The 18565-nt window shown below is 45.0% G+C and overlaps 1 protein-coding gene across 2 annotated transcripts in view; it reads left to right on the top strand.

Annotated features, from left to right (window-relative positions):
• LOC116943310 (protein cornichon homolog 1-like) overlaps positions 1-16812 on the top strand; it is a 35039-nt gene extending 18227 nt beyond the window's left edge. Inside the window, exons 4-5 of one of the 2 annotated variants that reach the window (XM_076067646.1) lie at positions 8137-8280; positions 14303-16812. In XM_076067646.1, coding sequence (XP_075923761.1) covers positions 8137-8280; positions 14303-14479 — 321 coding nt within the window. In that variant the 3' untranslated portion in view covers positions 14480-16812. The remainder of the gene's footprint in view (positions 1-8136; positions 8281-14302) is intronic. The other variant, XM_032956063.2, reaches the window with a different exon arrangement.
• Positions 16813-18565: the final 1753 nt, after the last annotated feature.

Raw genomic sequence — 18565 nt, 5'->3', positions numbered from 1 at the left:
CTGGCACGCTTTTACATGCTGTTTCACATCGTTAAACATTCCCGGCCAGTAAAATTCACTCCCCACCGTCAACGCGGTCTTCTTCTCCCCCAGATGCAGCAATTTCTCATGTACCTCGTTAATCAGTTTCCCCTGCAACACCTTCGGGACAACAATACAAAATTTTTGTGCTTCCACATCCCAGCGAACAAGCAACCCCTCCGTTAACATCAAAAATGGGCGATCCTCCGATCCCCTTGAACGAGAGGCACGCAGCCTTATCCTGGTCAGCGAGTAATCTTCCACCTGCAGTTGCTTCCACTGCTTCAATGACAACCCCAACAGTCCAATTTCTGCTCCAGGGATTATCCCTGGCACCCCCAAACCCGCTGCAGCGACCGTTTGCGGAACCTCCTGCAGCGGCGGGCCGCAACGCAGCGAGCCCTCTTTGCACCGACACGTCTCAGCCGGTCGCGGCAACCTCGACAAAGCATCCGCGTTTACATGGTGCGTCCCTTTCCTATGCTGGATCGTGAAAGAGTACTCCTGGAGGGTCTCAATCCAGCGAGCCATTTGCCCCGACGGCTGATCCACGCGCAGCGAGTACTGTAGCGCCGCGTGATCAGTGCGGATCAAAAATTCCCTGCCGTATAGATATGGTCGGAACTGGCGCACAAAATGGACAATCGCCAATAATTCCCTACGCGTCACACAGTATTTTTGCTCCGCCGGCGATAACACCCGGCTGCCATATGCCACCACTCTCTCGACGCCATCAACCATTTGTGACACAACCGCGCCTATGCCCGTATCACAGGCATCCGTGTCAAGTATAAATTGCTTCGTAAATTCCGGGTATCCCAACGGCGGTGCGTCTGCCAGTGCGGCCCGCAACGCTTCAAACGATTTTTGTTCAGCAATCCCCCATTGAAACTTTACACCTTTCCTGGTCAGCATATGCAATGGTCGAGCAATCATGGCAAAATCCTTAACAAACCGCTGATAATACGATGCAAAGCCCACAAAGCTACGCACTTCCCCGTTGTTTTCGGCACTGGCCATGTACGCACACAACTCGTCTTTTCCGGATCAGTGGCCACTCCTGACGCACTAACGACGTGCCCCAAATACTTCACCGATGTTCTCAACAATTGGCACTTCTGTGGTTTAAATTTCAATCCAGCGCTCCGCACTCTGCCAAAAATGGCGCGCAGCCGTTGCAAACGTTCATCGAAATTCCTACTGAAAACAATCACATCATCTAAATATATCAAACATGACTCCCACTGCAGGCCCGACAATACGAGTTCCATTAATCGCTGGAAGGTCGCCGGTGCTGAGTGGAGTCCCATCGGGAGCACGTTAAATTGATACAATCCTTGTGGTGTCCGAAATGCCGTTTTAGGTCTTGACTCTTTATCCAGGGGCAATTGCCAAAAGCCTGACAACAAATCGAGGGTCGAAAAGATTCTGGCGCCGGACAGGGCGTCCAGCGAATCATCAATTTGTGGAAGCGGGTACGCTTCCACCACCGAAACTTTATTCAATTTCCGATAGTCAACACAAAATCGCATGGTTCCGTCACGTTTTTTAACGAGGACAATAGGGGCTCCCCACGGGCTGGACGATGGGGCGATAATATCCTGCTCTAGCATTTCATCAACAGATCGCCGAATACATTCTTTCTCAAGAGGACCTACACGATGCGAATTTAACCTGATCGGGGGTGCATTCCCCGTGTCAATACGATGCTGCAACGTCATTCAACCCACGTCGTATTTCCCTGAACTGAACACATCCTTAAATTCCACTAGCAACGCATGCAAACTCGACCGTTGCACAGGTGATAACTCTGGGTTTTGCTTGTAAAGATCCCTTAACCATTCCGGATCGTCCTCCTCTCTTGACAACATTTCATCCTGCCCCGTAGCAAAACATGTTTTTGTTTCTGGACCCGGCGCACCCGATGCGTGCTCCAACGTAGTGCCCAGTTGAATAACAACCTCTTTGTGCCCCGTGTTTACAATTTGAATGGAGGGGTCACAATAAGTTGGTATTATGGTCAAAGCTCCTACCACGGTGGGCATTCTCGACACAGCATTTGAGGGTGTCAACAGCACTCCCTCCTGTAGCTCATCCCAAGGCAATTCCTTATTTAACCGTAGCGGTACCAATATTTGCGATGCAGGTGGGACACGCACGGTGCGGCTCACCATGGCCTGCACCACAGCGTTCGCCACCGCAAATTTCGAAGGCGTCCCCAAAAATTTCATACATTTCCCCGACGGTAATTCCAAACAACCTTTTTCCACTGAAATCTTAATTGGCATCTTTTGCAAAAAATCCGTGCCCAACAAACACGGTACGGCCAAGGCCGTTGAAACCAAAACACTTCCTGTCACAATAACCTCCCCAATTTGAATTGTCACAACCACGCAGCCCATAATGCCCAAACTACCCCCGTTTGCCGCTACACATGGCCCTTCCACTGGCGCTAACAATCCAGGCGACGTCGGCAGCGACCGAAAAGTTTGCAACGAAATGAGAGTTGCCGACGCCCCGGTATCCACAATAAGCCATACCATAACACTTTGAATACATGCCATCACACAACACACGATGCACCAACGCGCCCCACATACCCCGGCCATGCGTACTATCCGAACCCGATGAATACGGTTGAGATGACACAGATGAGTGATGTGGATAGGGCGGCCGTGTATTGAATGCATCACGACTCACCCGGGATCCTTGGTCTTGGGGGAACCGCCCGCCGTAGTTGTTCGGCGCCCACGGAGGACCACCTCTTTGTCTCCAGCAGTCGCGGGCGAGATGACCCCTCCGCCCGCACTTGTAGCATGTCCGATGCACGCCGTCCCCATATGCCCCGGGATGACGCCGTCAGTCTCCGGTCGACACCCCGGCCGCCGCTGCCATCGGCGGCGCCTCGTCCACCACCACCGCCACCGTGCTCGCAGCCCCGGCAGGGGTCGTTAGCGACGGCTGCGCTACCGCCGCCGCTGGTTCGTCTCGTATATCAAGGTTGACTTGTATGTTCCTGGCGATCAGCAACGATGACACGTCGTCATCATCATCCTTGTCCGGGAGCGACAAGACGACTTTCAGTTCCTTCGCCAGCTGTAACATCTTCTCTTGCAGCAGGGAGTCCCAGCCCTCCTCGTCCATCGCCGGGTACGCAACCTGGGCGAGGGCCAGCAAGGCGCTGCAAAATGCCAGGGGGGACCCCGTGGCCTCCCGTTTCCTCTGTTGAAATCGACGTTTGGCGACCAACCGCGGCTCGTAGACCTTCCTCATTGCCGCAATAGCACCGTCCAATGTTTTTCTGACAGCGGCAGGGAGTCCGTTAAAAGTCGCCAAGGAGTCATCATCCAATGCCGTCGGCAGTGCTCGTAACGCGGCACTCTCCGTCCAATTCAGGGACTCGTAAGCCGCACGGAATCTTCGTATGAATGTCGTCCAATCTCCTACTTTGGCCTCAAATCGTTGAACGTGTAGCCGTCGTGGCGGTCCCTCCGACTGGTCGTCTTCGTCGTCAGAATCTTACAACCGCTCCGGCTGAGCGGCAACCTCCGGCGGTGGACCCGGTACGGGTAGTTGAATGCGGTTCTCCGTCAAGAAGTTCTGGAATTCCTCCGACAACTTCTCCATTCTAGCCTCCCACTGGGTCATGAGGACTCGCCAATCCTCTGGCGATCACGGGCCTTCAGCACCACCCGAACCGCTGTCACCGTCCGGAGTACTGCCGGCCATCTGGCCAGGCTGCAATTCGTCGTTGTCGCTGTCACCGCCCGAGTCCACTGGCAGATTTCTTTTCTTTGCCGCTTTCCTTGACATCGTGGCGTGTTCCGTACTTTTTCTGACACCAAATGTAGTGCCGTGAATTCACTCGGACGACAACGTCTCTTTTTCCGCCGTCACTTGTATTCCATCGTTCCATACACACAGTAATTCTCTCCGTGCTCCGCCAACTCGGACACTCCGATTTACTTCAGCATCGTCCGTGCATCCCCTTCCACACACAGTGTTCCTTCCTCTATCTCTTCACACACAGTGTTTTCCCTTCCACACACAGTGGTTCGTCTTCTATCTCCTCACACACAGTATCGCCGCTATCTCTTCACACGCAGTGACTTTCCTTCCACACACAGTGGTTCTTCTTCTATCTATTCACACACAGTATCCTGTCTGTCTATTCACACACAGTGACTCCATCTATCTATTCACACACAGTGACTCCATCTATCTCCGCTAACGCTGACTCTCCCTATCGCTATTTACTGTCTTTGGGGTCCGGCTCTCTATCTATTCTTCCCTAACATTCCAGCTGTCTTCGTATCTCTTCACCTCTCGCCAACAACTGCCCAGTAACAACTCTCCAACAACAACTCCCCAGCAGCAACTCTCCTCCGTTCAAACCACCTCGCGTTTTATCCCCTTTCGCATTAGCCTTAATTATTTGCCACGTGGCTCGCTGTCCATTTTCCGCCAGCTCGCACCTGTCCCCTCCATCAGACATCCAGACGCCACCACTTAACACTAACAGCCTCTCGACCAATCACAGCCCTCGTGCCACGACTCCCTTAATTACTTCGGGTTGTTTACGCCACCCGCGACTCGACCACCTGTTCGACCTCATGTGACTCGTTCTCCTTGTCTGTCTGTATGTACTGTATATGGCCAATTCCTATGCGTATTGTTTACTCCACTATATATATATAAATTGTTCAGGCCATATTTCATGATAGGATATTTATTGTATTGAATATTGGTTCATGTTCATGCAGGATTTTAGATTTCTGTAACGCAGTTATATTGGTCATGTTTCAATTTGGCTGTGTTTGCTTCCATTTTAGTTTGCTTCAGAGTTGGTACGTCAATTTACGTGATTATATTTGTGATGTTGGTGTCCCAGATAAATCTTGCAAAGACAATCCTGGTCTCTTGAGTTCTCACCTGGTCACATACATATACATGAAACTTGAAGGTGGCGACATGATGTTGTGCTAGTTTTCTAGAATAACTTGTGAAGCATTTAATTAAGCAATTGTTGGCATTTCATTAAGAATTCATAGTATAGCAGCAACTCGAGGGTGCATTTGCATGACTGCCCTTGCCCTGTGAGAATGGCAATCCTGCAGCATTGGCCTTTGTTATGCAGTGACAGTGATGCCAGGAAATGGTAAAATTTGATTTGCATAAAAATAGCTGCAAGCGCCAGTTCCATTGACTCTTAATTAAATAATACAAACTGAAACGGACACTTTTCTATTTGACCTAAACTGCCGTTTTTGTCCAAGCGGATCTCTTGAGTCGAGCCTGCTTATGAAGGTGAACATAACATGGGCGCTTTTAAATGAAAATAGGCATTATTCAAGAGGGCTAATCACACCCCAGTAACAAAACACTCCTGTTTTCACACAAGACATGGGGTTTATACATGACCGGATGGGAGCCGCTTGAGAACCAAGAGTCTATTATCCAAGGGAAACCTGGTATTCAATAAATACATTCAATAAAATGCCAACGTGTGAACATTGAAATACAAAATTTTCGGTACCGACCACCGTTATATTGCCTACGCCGTAGCCGCTTAGAGTGGTGTGTGATTGTGCAGGTTACCGGCAGACGCAATATCTCTGTAAATGCGTGCGGTGCAGCATGCACTCTGCTGGTCTCTCACGGGCATCTTCGCCCTCAGGGCACGAAGTGAGCTTCACTCCCAGGCACCCTTGTGCTTATGATGCCAGGTGTATGTGCCGCATGCATACATTTCTGCTAATCCACCCAGCATAGCTATCAAAGTCATGGCATTATTGGATTGGGTTTTTTTTTCCCCCCACAATTTTCTATCATTGAGATGTTTGACCAATACCAGTTATATTGTATGGGTTTTATTTAGCTATGCGAGGAAACCAAAGAACACAGCAGGTTTTGAGTGAAATAATATACTCCATTCTTTGTGACATCTCGTTATTGAAATTGGTACATTTCGAATTCACAATGGACCATGTTTTTCAAGAAGAACACATACAATTTTGGGACAGATTGTTGATATTTTCGCTCATTAAGCACTGTCCCATTGGAGTATGTGGCTTCAACCGTATAGCGGGGGAATGGTTTGATCAAACATTGTTTACCCAGCGACCTACATTTCTTTGCAAAAGTGAAGTTAATCTCTACAGATTTATCGCTATGTTGGTTTATCTCTGCAACCCAGCCACAGCAATATAACACATCATGTCACCGACTGAATAGGTGTAAGCGTATATTTGCCGCTGACAGGCTTTGTGAGGGAATCATTCTGAGACATGAGAAGAAAAAAAACCTCTGAGATTCGTTGCAATAGTTTATGTTATGTTTTTGAAACAAGTGGCTGAGATGCCATGTGGCAATATGACATCTAGTTTAATCCCTAGCCCAGGGTTGCTGACCTTTTTGTTAAAGAGACGTTAAAATATTGGATCGGCAAAGTGAGTGTTCAGAGTGATGCGAGTGCTCGACAGTGTGCAGGCCATTTCACAAAAGTGGATTGAAGTGGCCAAAGTGGATTTTTATTTAATTTCACTTCCATGTCCTCTGTTTATCCAGCGAGAGCCCATTGAGATTCACTGTTTGCATTGTAAGTGAGAGCGACACAGCTGTGTGTATGGCACAATATGTAGAATTTGGTGGGTTTTATTTTTAGTTTAGTGGAGGCAGGTTTACAGATATGAGATTTTCTACGTAACGTAGGTTCACACTTTTACAGATAATTTAGTCGGAAAACGTTGTTACCGAACAATAGTAAAATGCAACAAATATAATTTTCAATTGTGCATTTCTTTTGTACTGATATCAAGCTCACAATAATTCGAATAATAGTTGATATCTGGTTGTCAATCCACACTGGTTGATGAAGAGAAGGGGGGGGTTGGTGAATAGAGGGACCCTAGGTATCACTTGGCACCGATGTTAGCCGTGGCTGGTAATTAATCAAAGTCGTGATTCGTAGGGGATTGCGCTACCCACCCCACCACCACTCCTCTTTAAAAAAAACATGCACCACCAGATACAGATCCCTGAAAATGTGTCGTTGTAAATGTGGATATGGTGTTGTAAATTCTCCCTCTGCTGAGGTCGTTTTTCTGTAGATAAGCGGGCATTAAGAGCAAGGTTTGGTGGCACACGCCTGTAATCTAGCGTTTCGGAGTCAAGTGTTGGTGGATCGGATTGAGATCTGTGAAACTTCCAAAGCCACTGAGCTGCGAGGTAGTTAGGAAATGACAGTACCTATAATGAGCTCATAGACCTGTCTCTGTGGACCTTACAGTGTCATCCCCTTGTGTATGTTGGTCAAGCATCTAATTGCAGGACGTTCTTGAAAATGAGTCTATTGTTATTATAAACATCTGGGCATGTGGCTCAGTAGTCGAGTGAGCGGCTCGCAATTGGAAGGTTGCGAGTTCAACTCCCGTTTGGGGGTTGACTCAGCCCATCATCTCTCCGGGGTCAATAAAATGAGTGGCTCTGTGGAGAAGTCAACAGTGGTTGTCCTATGCAAAGACTCACTCTCACCATAGAAATATATAATTTCAACCACTGGCTCAGGGATGTAAATAGGAGATGGGCACCACCTCAATGTTTGTTTAAACAGCAGAAGATCACTTATTATTTTTAGTTTGACTCCGCGCAGCAAATTATGTCCAATGCAGGCATGGCAATGCTCACTCGAAGTGCACGCCGAAGAGTTGGAAGGTGCAGTGTTGCAGGGAAATTGTGAAAAATGGAGCCAGGGATATAACTTAACACTAATGTCCTCAAGCCACAATATAACCTGCGTCCATCATTCTTGTTTTTTTTGTTTACTCTCTGGCTCATACCTCTTTCATGCCCAGCAAAAATAACCACATAGAAAGCTGACGCTTGCACCAGCAATCCATCTTTTTGTCCCAGTTACGGTCTAATAAAGGCAAAAAAAATCACACACTCCTGGGTGAGCAGCAGCCAACACAATCGAATAAGAGACTCGCACAGCTTGTAGCAGGGCCCCTGTAACAACGGCCCCACCACGGCGTTGGCGTTGGGTGTCCACGTAACGACGCTGGCATCACTTTGTGTCACATCTTTGGTGTGTGCCCCTGTCACTTAACCCCACAGGTACCTACGTGGACCGGCGATGAGCTCTCCTGGACAGTACGACCCCTGTGCTGTTTTGGGCGACGACGCGTTGGCCTACTGTCGCAAGGAGGGCTGGTGCAAGCTCGGATTTTACCTGCTCTCCTTTTTTTACTACCTCTACAGGTTAGTGGGAGATTGGACAATTTGATGGCTCGCTCGCTGATGCAGCAGTGGCAGTTTGTTTTGAGAAGGCACAACGACTGGAAGTTAGATGATTGAATAATTATGGATTGATAACTGCTTTGTGCATGGAGGCGTGTGAGCGCCACACCTGTTTTTCTATGCTAAATTTGTCCTGGTTTGTGTTTTAAAAGCAATTACTAAATGGTTAATCTCGTGCCAAAATAAATCATATTATCTTTGAAATTCAGTTGGCTTTCATAAGTGTAACCATTATGTGTGCGCAAAAAGTAAAGCCTACGCATAAATTAGCAATAATATTTGCTCTGCCACCTCAAAGGTAGCTGCACGCGAGCGCTATTCGTCTGGGAAGGGCGTGCTTTGAGTAGCAGTTTAATCTCCCCCGTTACGTGTGGCTGCGTCCCTGGGCTCCCTGCGTATCGCACACTGAACTGGAGAATCACAGTTTTGGGGAATGGTGGGCGTGGGGTGGCAATCAACCCTCTGGTGGGCCTTTGCACCACAAAGAATTCTGTCAGCCTGTGATATCTACTGGGGCTGCCTTCACCCTGCGGATTTCCATGCAGTCTGCAGTTACAGCAATTCCAGGTGCTGATTATTTAACTGTTTGCCTGGCAGTAAAACATTGTGGTCCTCAGCATCGTGCCACGACCAAAGATAAATCAATGAATTTATAGTACACACGTTTTGTTTATCATCATTGCTTTTGTCATTTTGGTGACCCTGTCACTATTGCAAATGAGACTATCCTGGTCTCTTGAGTTCTCACCTGCTTAAACAAAATAAACCTTGATCATCATAATTTGCTAAATTAAGGCCCTCCCAAGCCGTAGACATATTTCATGGTCTTGCGATCCAGCAATCTTGTTTAGTCTCTGCCCACGAGCCGATTTTATTGCTCCATCTTCATTGAAGTACAGTGTTGCATATACATATTCGCACTGGGTGAACATGTTCAGCCATGGGAGCACAAAGCAACTATTTCAGGATAAATAACTTGACCTCTATTCCAGGAGGCCAGGGAAATGCGTGCAAGCAACTCGTGCCTTGAAAGGATTTTGAATTTTGGTGACAATACCACGTGGTGTGCATGTTTCACGTTTTCTTTCTGCCTGCAAGCTGAAAAAAAATATGCAAATTCTGTACAATGTATAGAATGAAGTCTCACACGGATTTTTCCATCGATATAAAATACCAATGGCTCAGTACCAGTTTATGTATGAAAAAGAATTATGCCAGGTGGAGGAGATGGGCATATTACCATATAATAACGTGGGCATTGAGCTAAAATGCATAAAGAGAGCAAATATATGTACGTATGTTGAACTTCTTTCGCACCTTACTTAGCCAAGCCGACCGTGCTAACCGGAGGTGCGGGACTCTGCAAGTGCTGGAATGACAGCCCAACTCAAATATAATGTGGTCTCATCCGGACCAGAAATCTCATCTCCTAGTTTACGAATCTTAAAAGTGAACCTTAGAGTGCTGTCTTTGCTGGCAAAATAATAGTTTTAGGCCTTTGGGCCTGTGTTTAACAATTGTGCTTGAAAATAAATTTAAAACATTTAATAATTAATACAGGCCCATAAATTACAGTGGACTTTTATTGGTGATACAGCGTCAGACTAATTACGAGGCACCAGTTATCTTGTAGTTTGGGCAAATGCATTAAATATTCATGATCAATCTGGACACTCGCCGTTTTATATGGCTACAAATGTACACCATCAATTACATGTCTTTTTCTATCGTGTGTACATATTTTAAAATAGAGATGCGAAATTAATGGGGCATAAAATACATATATACCGTAGTGGTTTATGGTCTGGAATTAGATATTGGTTCATAATAAAGGTTTTTGGGTTAGATCGCGTTATTTATAAATGTGTCGTAACCCTCCACCACCCGACACGGCCAAACAGTAAAAAATGTGTCACGTTTACAAAGGACAAATAGTTCACTACTTTAGCCCACCGGTGTGTTGAAGAGTGAATCAACATCATTTAAAATTTGAGTACGACGTTTCACTGGTAATTACATCCAGCATCATCGGGCAATTCGCCAGAATGGTAAAGCCATCACTTGCTCCCGGTCTTAAATAGAGCAGCAGCAGGGTGACGTCATCATTTAACTCATTCAGGTGCAGTGATTTGAGGCGGAGGGGGGGTATTGTAATTATATAATCTATTGGTAATCAGTCAATGGTTATGATTAGTAATGAGTTGTAGATTAGTAATTTGTTGTAATGTGTGTTATTGTGATTATATGCTACGTTAGTAATCCGTTAATTAGTATGTGTTTCCCCTATAAGGAATTGTAGTATGTATTATTTAATAATACGTTTCCAAGCCGCACTAAGCCTGTAGCTGTCAGAGCAAATAAAGTTATTTCTCTTATTTGGTTCTTTCGGTAAATTCACGTAGAATGAGAATAAAATAATAAATTGATAAAATAAAATAACACAATAATATTCTCACGACGTTTCGGCCACAACACAAGCGGCCTTCATCAGGTGAAGGGACGAGACTGTCTGGTAGGACAGCGCTGGAGTGAAAGAGCCACGTTCAGATCACGGCCTTTAAGCTTAGAGTCGCGGCATCTCGCTCGAGGCAAGTGCTCTTATTTCAAAGTTTTCCATGTACAGATTTGCTATAGCAGGAGATAAGGAGAGCCCATTGCTGCTCCTTCCTTTTCATTAAAGAAAAAAAGGAAGGAGCAGCAATGGGCTCTCCTTTAAATGATGACGTCACCCTGCTGCTGCTCTATTTAAGACCGGGAGCAAGTGAAGGCTTTACCATTCTGGTGAATTGCCCAATGATGCTGGATGTAATTACCAGCGAAACGTCGTGCTCAAATTTTAAATGATGTTGATTCACTCTTCAACACACCGGTGGGCTAAAGTAGTGAACTATTTGTCCTTTGTAAGCGTGACACATTTTTTTACTGGTTGGCCGTGTCGGGTGGTGGAGGGTTACGACACATTTATAAATAACGCGATCTAACCCAAAAGCCTTTATTATGAATAATATTGGTCGCGAAAGCCTACGTGTTAAACTAGACATTGGTTATTATAAAGTTATACTTTAACGTTTAATTGCAAACCCGCTTCACCAAGTGCCAAACAGCGTTTTCTGTTGAAAGGTTAATATCTTCATGCTGGTATGATTTCTTTATTGTTTCCCCATCTTTGAAGATGGAAAAACAATTAGGCTGCTTGTAGCTCATTTAAAAGCAAGGCGTTTTGTTCATGCGAATGTTACTTATTTACCGTATGTGGTGAATGTAACGAGACTACTGGTAAACGATGGTTCTCTCTTAGCACGAGTGCTGTGGGAGCATTACCACCCACGGGCTAGTGTGTGAGATGCCATAAGACAGCGTCTGTGAGTTTTTAAATAATTAAAACAATAATTTAGAATGCTTTGTCCATCCACTGCTGGATGAAGGCTTCCCCGAGCCACAACCACCTCTCATGGTCTTGCGATGTAATAATCCACCGAGCACCTGCATACCATTCCATGGCTATCACTCCGTTATTATTTCTCACCATTGGCCATCGTCCCAGCCAAGTCCACTCCCTTTGCTTAACAGCTTGAATGAGTCTGTGCGTGTTCTCCATTCCTGTTGTGTTCCCTAATCCTGCTGTGTGTTCTCCAAATCCAAACCCCATTTGGTGGAGCCAGGAGACTGTTCCCCCTTTCGGGTTCCTCTAAAAACAAACCACTGCAGTTAGGCATGTGGAATGTTGGTGTGCTAACCGTGGAGGAGAGGCTGCCATTCTGTGGCTTCAGAGTCAGAATCAGAATATTAAATTATACGGGAGGAATCCAATGAGCTATAAAGCTCTTTTCACTGATGTCCAGTAGGGACGGCTCAGAACGTTAAAACAACAAAAATACAAAAACACGACGTGTGCAAAGTATAGGAAAGGTAAGCAAATCACGAAAAAAAATATACAATTGTGTACATATGTATGTACATACATATTTAATGATACAAAAATAAATATACGTATTTTTTTAGATAAATCCCACTGAGCTATTAGCTTATTGTCCAGAAGCGACTTGGCCAAGAATGATGTGGAAATGTATAGCAGCCAAATAATCGAAATAATCTAAACGCATGTTTCTAAATGTGGAGGGAAAAACCGGAGGACTCAGATAAAATATCCACGTGACCATGGGGAGAGCTTGTAAACTGTGACCCCTGACCTCCTGCATACCAGGCGAGGAAGATAATATCACACCACTGTGGTGCCTCTTCAATACATAAATAAGAAATAAAATCTATAAGTTCAAATTGTATAAGAACATCAATTCCTAAGCTTGGGAAAGGCAGTAAACAACAGCAAAAACAGTCCCAGACCACACCATTGTACACAAAGTTTAAACATTTCTTCGTGTGAAAAATAAACTGGCGATGTAGCAGTGTGACTAACACAATTTAGAATATCTCATGGGAAAACAGAAAACCAGAAAACACCATTATTAGATTTGTAAAACTCGCATCATATGTAGCAATTTGCATAATTACACAACGAAAGTGATGCGTAAAGCTATCGCTTCCAATGTGGTAAAATGTATTTTTGCTGCATGTTTACAGCTACACAAATGTATTTTTCTTGTAGCAGCAGAATAAGACAACATTCTAATTAACGTTGTCCTGTTTTTTATAAGTTTATTTATGTATTACAAACTGAATTAATTTCAATATGCTGGAGTCACGTGCTGTGATTTATGCATTCTGATTATAATTGCCTTTTATCATCATCCATGTTCTACCTACTCCTGGATGAAGGCCTCCTCACATTCTTACATGCCCTGTGCTCTTGCGATGCTACAATTCATCTCACTCCTGCACATGAGCTGATTTCATCACTCCCACTTCTGCAGTGGTCATCCCTTTCGGTGTGTTCACTCCTTTGGCTGCCATTCTATCACCAGTCTCATCTATCTGCGATCATCCCTTATAGCGCTATGTTCTGCCAAAGTCCACTTACTCTTCTCCCAGTTATACTGTCTCTAATTTGTATTTGTTCTTTCATCCATATGTCCCTGTTTGTTTCTCAGCATACTTCCCAGCATGTATTCATCTAATCGTGCTTCTTTTTGAGCAGTTTTGAGCTTTTGTTCCACATTCTTTGGTTGAGTGCATGTTCCCGATCCACATGGCATAGTAGGAAATATGCATCGATTGAACACTCCGTTCTTTAGACACATTGTAAAATCGCTTTTCTTCGTTAAGTCCAGTTTTCCAAACGCACTCCACCTTACTCTGCCTGGCCTCTTTATTTCATCGTTTTGATCCCGATCTGCCTTAAATAATAATGGTCCTAGCTATAGACACACTGCTGGTAACGGTATACTCGGGGTGGAGCGGTGGTGCCTGTGGTACGTACACTGGTGACCCTAGTTTGTTTCCTGGCCGTGGCTAACAACAATGGCGAGTAATATCTGATCTGGTTCTGAGCCCCTCCTTCTCCAACCCACACTGACCGTCGTGGTGAAGTATATTCAATCTCCATAACTGACATGGTATTGAGAGTATTTTATCCAGCATTGGATTGTCAAAGGGCTGTAAGTTGGTGGGGATGGTTGGCATACTGACCTTGCAATTCAGAGGTCACCCATTTTATCTCCTGGCACGGCAGTTGGAGCAATGAGCAAGTTTTCTGAATGCCCCCAACTCTGTCCACCCAGCAGTTTAAATGGGAACACCACAGCTGATCAGCAGGTGACGTGTTGTTGGGTCGAGTGTGGGTACTCCCACCTCCTCTTGGACTTCTGGCTAGTGTGGGAGATAAAAGTACTTAAAAGTTACATTGCTATTCCTCCAGAGGGCACTCTTAAGAAGGCCTGGGGAGGCCATTGGAGCTCCCTTTTGTGGAGGCCCATCCACCCACAGTGGCCTGAGCAAACAGTTTCAGGGCTGCGTTTTACCATTTATATCTCAAACGGGGGACACGGGTTTTTGATCGGTGCACGCCTTCTATCTGCGTCTGCAGCATGGTCTACAACCTGATGAGTCCTCCTTAGGGACCCCAGCTCTTCCTTGGCTATGGCTGCTCCGCCGTGCGCCAACCTCTCTTCCAAAGCGGCGGTGCCTCTCAAGCGCCGATCGCTGTGTTTTGGTGGCCACCGGAACGTGCGATTGGGAGCAGATGGACGATCACTCACAGTGAGTGGATTGATCGCGGATGGGTTTATAACCAAGCACGGGGGATGAAAACGTTGCACTTTGGGACCACGTCAAGTCCTCGCAGGGGGAGAAGATTTTGGCAGAGTGTGAAGATGAAGACCCCCCCACTGAGTGGAATGAGCCTTAGTTTAGCGAAGTGCACTCAGACTCTTTGCAGTTAATTATTTGTTATTTGCTGCGATCTGTCAATCTCTTGCTGTTGCACCTCCTGTTTGTTCAATTGCTTCTTTCTGTTTTGATGCTTGTGCGCGACGTCTGCAGTCATGGACGAAAGCAAAGAGAGGGATTGTAGCTCAAGCCCTATCTTGCTGGGTTGATAAAAGAGAAACTAGGCATGATTAAGCATTTTTGGGTATTTTTTTTAAACAGACGGTACAAAATGTATGTTTCTCGGCTACCTTGATCATCTCAGTTCCATTTTTAAATAAGACTCGAACATGTTTGCAATCATCTCGGTGTTTGATCTCCAGAAAAAAAAATAGTTGCTGTTACACTGAATTATTACCTTTTTAAATGCGACAATGATGGACAAGTTACGTGAACCGAGTGGTAGAAAGGAATTATATTTCTGGATTATGTCTTAAAATAAATTTTTAATATTGTGCCACTAAGAAAAACACCTCATAGTGACACACACAGCAGGTGTCTAATCATTTGCATGCAATCATTCCTTGCTGCTTGGTATACGTAGACTAACTCGGGCGATATTCTGACCGACAGAAAGCGTGCGTGCCCTCGGACGTCAATGTGGGATGGGCCGAACACTCTCAGCCCTAGGGGCAGCAGCGGCACTTCTGATCCAGCCTAGGCCCTTAGCAGACATTGTGCGTTTGGGTTAGGGTTACACGATTACAAACAGGGATAAGTTAGATATCACCCTTGTGTGAAACAATGAAAATAACCGATTCATTGAAATTTACATTATTTTAATAGTATTGTTAGACATGTTAATATTTTTTTTTTAATAAGGATGTGAGTTTGAGCTCATATGTGGTGTACCCCTATTTTTCATGTCTCCTGGGCCACTTGGGTTCCTTGGGGCTCTATACTTCTTCTTAGTTTTCTTATGCCTCGCACCATCATTGCCTAAGGTGTGTTTTAAAATGATGTACTCTGCTATGTTTGATGCATCAATATGAGAGGCAGTGCCCGTGTATTGGAAGTGTAAATGAGAAGCACATCACAGCCATGGAGGAGGTGGTGGATGAGGTGTCCACCTCTAACTAGAGACAAGTAACTTGAATGAGGTGCACTTACCGTGTAGGTGGGCAGGTGGCTCAGACGTCACAGTGCTGAGCCGGCACTGCTGAGATCCTGGGATTGAGTCCAGGTAACCAATTGTGATTTAACTGTGTTCCCAAGAGTAGTGGATTGATGGTTTCAGCTCCATTACCAGTGACTGCACAAAGCAAGGTTGTGCACTTAATTTGGCTAAATTCCAATTCTGAAAAATAAAACGTTGGTTTGACTAGCTATCGTGTGACGAACATTGCAGGTACAGTTGATGCGCAAGTGCTTCCTCTTACTGTGCAAACCAGATCACATTGAAGGGTTCTCGAAGGTAGTTCTATGACATCTGCTTCAGTGGCCCGTTCTTCAACACGAAGGGTTGCTGCTCTGTGTGGAGATGCGAATGGATTATTCGTCTCATAGCATGACGTCGACAGCACAAACATCGGGATGAAGCTTATGGAAAATGACGTTGTAAAATAAAGTAACTTGAAACAAATTATGGTCACTAGTTTGAGCCCATTTGCGTTGTCTTCCTCTGACCACTGCGATGCAATGCACCTGAGTGTGCGTCGCTGCTCGTGGAAAAATGTCATATCCAGATGTGCATTTTTTTCATTTTATGTTCTGAAATATAAGGGTCACGTTCATGAGTGCTGGAACTCAAACAGCATTGGCAAGTAGGCCCTGGAGGGACTAATGTATCCGTTGTCACACCGCCGAGCCCTGAGTGCCCATCTCCCTCTCTGCGGAACACAAGCTGGATGGACTGATGCCACATCTCGTGTTGCCATGTACCGTGTAGTAAGGGTTAGTGTCAAGCCCTTGACGTGAAGACATTACATGTTTGAATGAGTTATGTTTTATGTTAATGTCTATAATTCATGTTGTCATTTTAAATATAACAATAAAAGTTTGTTAAGTTGTTATCTTTACATTGATAATGCTTTAAGTTATTTTGCAATGCTTCATAAGTAAAAGTGGTCAGTTGAGTGTAATACAACACAGTCGTCATTTTTAACACTTTCAATTCCAGAAAAAATGATGTGGAGTCCATGATGTTTGAATACAGTATTTTAAATATTAGAGCTGTGTGTTTTCTTTTAATAATATAGTTATTCTGCGCCTGAAAATGTCTGACATAATTTCATGAGAAACGAAAAGGAGTTGTACATCCTGTGCTCTCGTAAGATATTTTAAACACATCCATAAGTGTTTATAAAAAAAGTGTAATAAAATATTTTAAACGCCTATTTTTGCACCTACAGAAATACACCACGTACTGGATGATACAGCTCAGACACATTGCAGCCAATGCAGTGGATATTTTAGGAATTCATTCAAATGCTTCCTAATTGATTACTGAGCACAGTGTTAAGGCTTGTTACCATTTATGTGAACACGATGACCCTCCTGACTTATGCTCAGGTGACATCACCACCCCTGATGCCTGTCTGATCTGTGCAACGTTATTTTACAGATATTGCCTTGAAATGGCTTCATGAGGCCTGATTTTGCGTTTTTTTAATCTTTGTCCTAACTTTATCTGGGTTGTGCTATCGACATCACGTCACAGAGCAGTGCGACTCTTCGTGTTAGAGAACTGCCCACAGAAGCAGACATCACAGCTACCTCAGATCTCTTTAAGTGACCTGTGATCCACACAGTAAAGAGGCGGCCCTCTCACACACACCCTACTGCAGAGAGTAATGATCATCTCCTGACAGTCAAACCAATATTTGTAACTCACATAGATTACAATTTGGTATATATCATGTAGAATCAAATTTAATGTGATGCGTTTTATGTGCAGTCATTGGTGACACGGCAAAAGTTCAACATACACACAACCCAGTTTAATAACAGCTGGCTGCCTGGATTCAAACCCACGTTCTCAGCAGTGCAGGCTCAGCGCTCCTATCACTGAGCCACCCGGGCACCGCTCAGGCTGTAAGCCTAGGGACAGGCGACTGGCATCACACGAATTACATTTTACGGCTTCAGGGCTGCAACTTGGGTATGCGTGTTAAACGGCAAATGTTGAAAGGCTGCTTATTTTTGCCAGCAACATGCATGCCCAGCTGAAGAGCTCCATCAGTCCCCGTGATAGCTGGCCAAGGGAGCAGGTGGTAACTCGTCGCAAGGATTTTTGTCACAACCTCCACTGTGATGGTGACACGCTGGAGGTATAGAGACAGCTGGTAGTCAATTATTTTAGGTTGCAGGCTACAGTTGAAACCATAAACTTAACAAGCCCACAGGAGATGACACAAGGGGGCCCGGTGGCCAAATGGCAAGGCTCATCATTTACTCTCTCATCCCCATTTGGCATCGTGTGGTGGTTAGGAGAGGGTCAGAAATGGGCAGAACAAACGGCATACATTCATCTATGAGAGTAATTCTTGCATTACTCTTACATTGATTAATATTAAATAATTATGGACCATCATTCTTCTTGGTGATAATTCACCTGTGCTGTTGTACCTAATGTGAGCGGCAATTAAAACATTACAATTAACCCCCAAGGTCATGCTTTCAACAGGGACATTGTGTTCACGTTAATGTAAGGCATCATATCTAAGCTAGTATAAACTCACTCATGATTATTCAACTGGTGAGTGGCATTTCAATTACTTCTAAATAGATGGATATTAAAAAGACACATCCACCAGTGGGAGAGTAAAGGGAGCATTTTACCGACAGCAGAACGGAACACGATTTACATTAACACAGGAACAAAAGTCATTTGGTGGATTCAGAAGGTTTCCTTATGCAAGACAGAGAAGACAGGTGGCTTTACAGGGACACAGCGGGGATTGCCACCTTTATGAGGTGTGAT

Source organism: Petromyzon marinus, chromosome 17 (genome assembly GCF_048934315.1).
Source record: "Petromyzon marinus isolate PM22_M1 ecotype Great Lakes invasive population chromosome 17, UKy_Petmar_22M1.pri1.0, whole genome shotgun sequence".
Lineage (NCBI taxonomy): Eukaryota > Metazoa > Chordata > Hyperoartia > Petromyzontiformes > Petromyzontidae > Petromyzon > Petromyzon marinus.
Note: the sequence above shows the minus strand (reverse complement) of the source record. Positions and strands in the feature narration are given on the sequence as shown.